At 42.5% G+C, this 6,000-nt stretch overlaps 1 protein-coding gene across 1 annotated transcript in view; it reads right to left on the minus strand.

The window, feature by feature from the left end:
- Nucleotides 1-3,967, minus strand: part of LOC146796958 (immunoglobulin lambda-1 light chain-like) — a 46,847-nt gene extending 42,880 nt beyond the window's left edge. The window contains exon 1 of the mRNA XM_085630281.1: nt 3,849-3,967. Coding sequence (XP_085486407.1) covers nt 3,849-3,877 — 29 coding nt within the window. The 5' untranslated portion in view covers nt 3,878-3,967. The remainder of the gene's footprint in view (nt 1-3,848) is intronic.
- Between the last annotated feature and the right edge of the window lie 2,033 nt (nt 3,968-6,000).

The following is a 6,000-nucleotide window of genomic DNA, read 5'->3' on the forward strand; positions in this document are numbered from 1 at the left end:
GGGCTCCAGTGGCAAAGGAGTCCAGGTGAGAGAGGCAAGTCGAACATCGCTTAGCAATCAGGAATAAGGAAGATCACCGACCACGTCACCCCCACAGGAAGGCCTCCCTCACAGAGATCGTCTCCGAATCCAAAGTGGATTTCACCACAGCTCCAGATGCATCGAAACTAAACTTTTATACATAGACTTTCTACACCGCGAGACGAGGCCGGTCTAAAGAACATTGCCAGAGCGTCTAAAGCCACCCCGACCATGCGGTCCGAGGCTCCAGCACTGCCTGGCTGATGGCCTGTATAGACTCATTTGGTGCTACGTGTTATTTATGTGTTTTTATTACAGGTTGGATTCTCGTTTGTTTTTTTTCATTAAAGTTTGGGAGGGATGTAGTATTGGGCTGGATACATTCTAGTGTTCCCCCTATGATGTAAGACACACTTCACACCCACCCACCACAGGCCTCACCAGTCAGGTGACACTGTCAATAAAAGGGCCCGGGCGCACATGCCCTGGGCCAGTTATTGCACCAAACTATGTAATGCCAGTGCCCGTCATTTTTCAGCATGTGGGCCTGAGGCCCAACACTACAACTCTGATGTTACCTGCTGTGTGCCTGATTGTGTGCGCGTGTCTCTCTCCGCACACCTCCTTTGATGTAACTTTAACCAAATAATAGATTGCTGCTGTCTGTGTTGGTGTTGTTTCTGCATGTGTGAGTGAGAGTTGAAATTCTGTTCGTGCAGTGTGCTTTGTGTGTGTGTGTAAAAGGTGACTGATTGTCCACGTGCTAACATTTGTGTGCCTGTGTGAGGTGAGCAGGCCCTGCTGCTTTTGGTGCTACCAAAAGTATAGCTAACCTTAAATGAATATTTTAATTATTGAGGCTTATTTTTTTATTGATGACTGTTTCAGCAAAACGGAAAAAAAAATCACACTTGTCTACGTCTCGACAGGGCCAATCAGGGCTGGTTTTAGGGCAATGCGACAGGTGTAGCCACACGTGTCGCTGCTCTTGGGGGGGTGCTATGTTTAGAAATAACTTATGGGTTAACAAGCACCTACTGAAGTGTTTTCTGTGTGCACAGCAGATTTCAGGCAACAGAAATGTCAAGATAACTCTGGTGATTAATGTTCCTGCTAGAGAAAGAGATGACTTTTAATTCTAGTGGCAGATTGACTCATTATAAAGTAACAGAGAAAGAACATGTGCTATAAAGATCACAGAACTGTATTTTATGTGTATAGCTCAGATATTACTGCTTTCGTCTGTCATCCTTTTTCTTATTGACAGTTCATAAATTTAAATCCTAATATAGCACAGTGATTATTGAACTGTCATCAAAGAACTATATGGCAAGATAAGGCAAATCATGCAGACTTATGTGGCACATTTTGTGATAGTATTACTTCATTATTTTGTCATTTTTAAAGTTGTTAACACTGCCTGGGCATTAGTCGCACCTCATTAATACCAGTTTAACACCCAAATAAAGCAATAAGCTACAGAAAGGTGAAAAGTCAACCTTTGCAAAGAGCCTTCCACTGTGCAGCAACACTTCACTGAGTTCTTTGTAAACGTCACTGCGTTCTTTGTAAGTTTTGAACCATTGAAGCTAGAAACCTATGTATTTTTTGTCAAAATTTTCAGATTATGCAGCAGATAAAGGATTATGTGGCAAAAAAATAATGCAAAAAATCACAGAGGCTGCGCAATTGCATAATTCTAGTGGCACTGAATATAGTATAGGACATTATGTTTTTTTCCCAGTCTTCATTATCTGTTACTTATGTTGCTGTAAAGGCTTCCCTTGGGTGGAATTACATTCTTATTAGTAAAGCCAACCCCAAACATCGCTCTAAAACCAATTAAATGTATGTGAAACATCATTTACATCTCATACCATTACAACACGGTCGTTACAACAACCGCATTGTTGCATCGCAAACCATTACAACGTAAGTCGTTACAACGACTTGCTGTAGGGGGCAGAAGGTGATGGATTTAAAATCCAACACCTTCCCCACTGTTGCACAGACTGGAGGTGGAATAGTAAATTATACTATTCCAACATTCAGCGGCCCCTACAGCAAGTCGTTGTAATGACTTGCGTTGTAATGGTATGTGATGTAACAACGCGGTAGTTATAACAACTGTGTTGTAATGGCATGCAATGTATCGCATGCGTTGTAACATGGCCTATTCTGGGCTATGAAGAGATGAGGGGCACTGAGGAGGGTGGTAGTGAGGGAATCCGTGAAGAAGAAGATCATGGGAGGGAGACAAAGAAATTACCACGCTAGGCCCCATCAGCGCTAAAGGTGGCCCTGGGGCCAATTTACAAAGACGTTCATGAGTATGTAAAGTAGTGATACAGGGGTACTTCACAAAGGCATTCATGCTTGGGTGCAGTGGCCCCAGATGGCTTTCTAGGTGACATAACATACTGCCTTTTCCTTAAAGATGGGGAATAATGTGAGCTCTAAAGGTATCTCTGGGTCATATGAAGTGGCTGTATGCAAATTAATAAACAGTGACTGATATCCTGCCCTTGGGGAGATAACTGGGTCTTATTTGTATATCTACACGTACCACACCTGCGTGAATAGCATTTTAACCAATCCAAAGCTTGGAAAATCTGAAAGGGCCTGACCATTTGTGATGGCCAGACATTGAGTGTCAGTGGAATTGTAAAGGTGCTCAGTGAAGATCAGCTACTCTCCAGGAAAGTACAGGGAATTACCCAGTTTCCCATTTTTCTGCAGTTTTCATGCACTGTAAGCTTCACAGCATTGGATTTTATTATTCAAAGGTCACTGATTCAGTCTCTTAGTACACAATGATTGACACCAGTTTTCACCAGGAAATAGCAAACTCTACTTCAGCAAGCACTAAACAGCAAGAGAATATATTACTTAAGAAATATGCTTCTTTTGAAAGGCCTACCTACTTGTCACAAATTAGAGGCCAAGTCAGAGGAGTAAGCAGACATGATAAGTCATTCATTTAGATTTATGGAATATTTTCAAATTCTGAAAATCTAGTTCCAGCAGTGTCAGAGCTAAGAGGTTGGTGATGGTTGGTTGAATGAAAAGACAGGCAACCTGGGCCCAGCAGAGAGGATTCTGGCGGTAACAAAGACAGACCACTTCAAATTCAAGTGTATTTAATTCAATTTTACCTTTTATTTTTTATCACCGCTTGCCAAAGCCAACAACAAACGGTATATACAATACATTTTTATTTAATATCTAAAAAAGTTTAGTAAAAAATGTACAATTTGAAACACGCTTTGAAACAGGCTGTCAAAGCGTATGGTGCATTCATATACTTTCGTTTAGACTTTAGAGCCTCATCAATCGATCATATTTGATATTAATTGTGTATTTTCCCTAAAAACATCACTAGGCTTAAGTCATATAAAAATAATAAGTGATTATATCTACAAGAAGGTCACCTCCTTCACAAACATCATTAGTAATAGGACGCCCCTTGCACATAATATTGCACACGAGATTAACGGGCAGCATAGGCAGTGCTAAATCACGTAATTTTGTGTACATTTTCCTAACAGTACATTTAAAAGAAAACATTCAAAAGTTTGTGAAGTAAAAAAAAATCTGAATAGTAAGTTTAGGAGAATGAAAACGCAGCAAATTCGGATTTCATTGGGAAAGGTAATAACAAAATTCCCCCACAAGTGCCCTTTCTTCGAGACAGCATTCTCACAAGGTGAAGTTATATGACGTGCACAATCATCCCAAGTCATGAAATGCAAACGTGATGCAGGTCAGTCTATTGCACCAGCATGACTTGAAACTTTGCTACCCTTCAATAGACTTTTCAAACTGACCTTGGAGTCGGCAGCTTTGCTATGTCCATCAGTCTTCCTCTCCAGGCTCCTTGAAGTTCTCTCTCAGCGCTTCAGTGTTTCGAGGAGCATGCGGTGAGGCCGTCAGTCCCTGGCCCTCAGTCTGCTCTTGTGCTGCTGAGTGAATGCTGAGGCACAGCTGCTGCAGACCGTTGAATGGGCTGCTGTTGTGGTCAAACCAGCTAGTGCAACCACAACGCATGCTCACAACAGGCGATGTGGGGGTGAACACCAGCCATACTGTGGTATTATTGCCCCCCACAAACACAGCGAGTGCCGTTCAGAAATTGTAATATGAAAATGTGATGTGGTCTCATCCAGGGCCTGAAGACATATCATCACAACACCCCCATCCTGTTTCCCACACCAGTACATAGCTTCTGCAAAATGCCACTAGATGTCTCAAACGTTTGATGTGCATATTACTTTTTTCAACAAATAAAACTTAATAAATAAAAAAAGAAAACTTTGTCAGAGGAGTTGGCCTAACGGCTAGGTCGGTTCACCTTGAATCTGGAGAACTGGGTTTGAGTCTCGGCAATGACGCTGAACATCCTGTGATTCTGGGCAAATCACTTAATCTCCCCGTGCCTAACAAAAATGAATGTGTCCTCATGTAACGCAACTGGTGCTTTGTAAAGCGCTCTGATACCAGATTTGGGTCAAGTTTGCGCTATATAAAACTCCGTAAATAAACAAATAAAGTTAACACATGTGAAAGTGTTCATGTTGCTTTCATATAAAAAAAATATATATATTTTGTATACTTTTATTGGTCAAAATCTTGCTTATTGCAGTAATTTGATTAAACCTATTGTGAGAGTCGGACTGGCCTATCAGGAAGCGCCCAACGGGATAGTCAAACAGGTCAGTGTGTGAGAAACTTTTTGGCTGTTTTTGGACCTGTTTTACAGTCTGATGGGTCCATTTTGATTGTTGACTCTCCTGATATTAAAACAAACATTGCCCGTCGCAAACTTTTATCCATGCACTCTTCCATACATTGCAAAACACCTATACAGAGAGGGCCATATTTATGAGGTTTTTGGCGCAGGGTAGTCACCTTGCTGCATTGCCCTGTGTCACAGGGAAAGGGCAGGAATGTCCCTTATTACAGCCTTATTGCCCGGCGGGCTATACCGGGTATTAAAGGCTCCAGCGTTAAAGGCCCAAGGCGAGGGCCTTTACCAAAGGAGCAGGACTTTATTGGCCGGTATAGCCCAGCTACGGAGGGCTATAAGGCTATTAGAATATTCTGCCACTAGAGGGAAGAATGTTCTAGCAAATAAAACAAAGGCCTCTTGGAGCCCGAGGTGGTTTAAATCCCCTCGGGCTCCGAGAGGTCTTTGTAAAGCAACATTGGAATGTTTCTGTGTGGGTTTTTACTGGCGCGTAGAGCTCGGAGCACTTTATTGTATTCAATGGAGTGCTCCACATTCCAATGTTCTAATAATCCAATGTGGCACATTGCTGTCATTTTCCTGTCCGTTTTGTCAGCCTAGCACCAATGCAGACACCCTTGCACCATGGTGCATGGGTGCCTGTGTTGAAGGCAGGATTGTTTTTGTGCAAGAAGGGACACCTGCCTGCACCAAAACAATCCTGAAAGGCTGTTTTCTTTCTATATGTGCTTTAGAATGCAGCAGGCATAGAAAGAGGAAACAATTAGGAGAAATAAAGATATTTCTCCTCGTTACGACTCCCATGGGGACACATATCTTACTGGTGCTTTCCCAGGTTTACAAGCTCTTGAAACCCCACGCAAAGCTCATGTAACACCAACTAAGGGTAGAGTAACACAAAGCAGCAGTTTGCTCTGTGTTGCATTACTCCATATTTTTGGAGCCACTCAAAGCCACTTATGTGGTGCAAGAGGGCCGCAAACTGGGTCAGCAATATGGCACTGTGTCTTTACAAGATAAAAGCTGCAAATTTGCAAACATGGGCCTCATTCTTAGCTTTCTAGTTTACTAAAGGGGGACATTTTTAGGTATCGCCCAGCAGCGCGCATGCGCTGCATAGGCAAAAATACCTTTAGCCATCGCTTTGGCTTTTCAGCCAAAAAAGTGCACGCGTTCCATTGCTTTCAATGGCAACGCGTGCACATGTGGAGATTCACTTGTGGGAGCGTGCA

Source organism: Triturus cristatus, chromosome 10 (genome assembly GCF_964204655.1).
Source record: "Triturus cristatus chromosome 10, aTriCri1.1, whole genome shotgun sequence".
In the NCBI taxonomy this organism is placed as follows: Eukaryota; Metazoa; Chordata; class Amphibia; order Caudata; family Salamandridae; genus Triturus; species Triturus cristatus.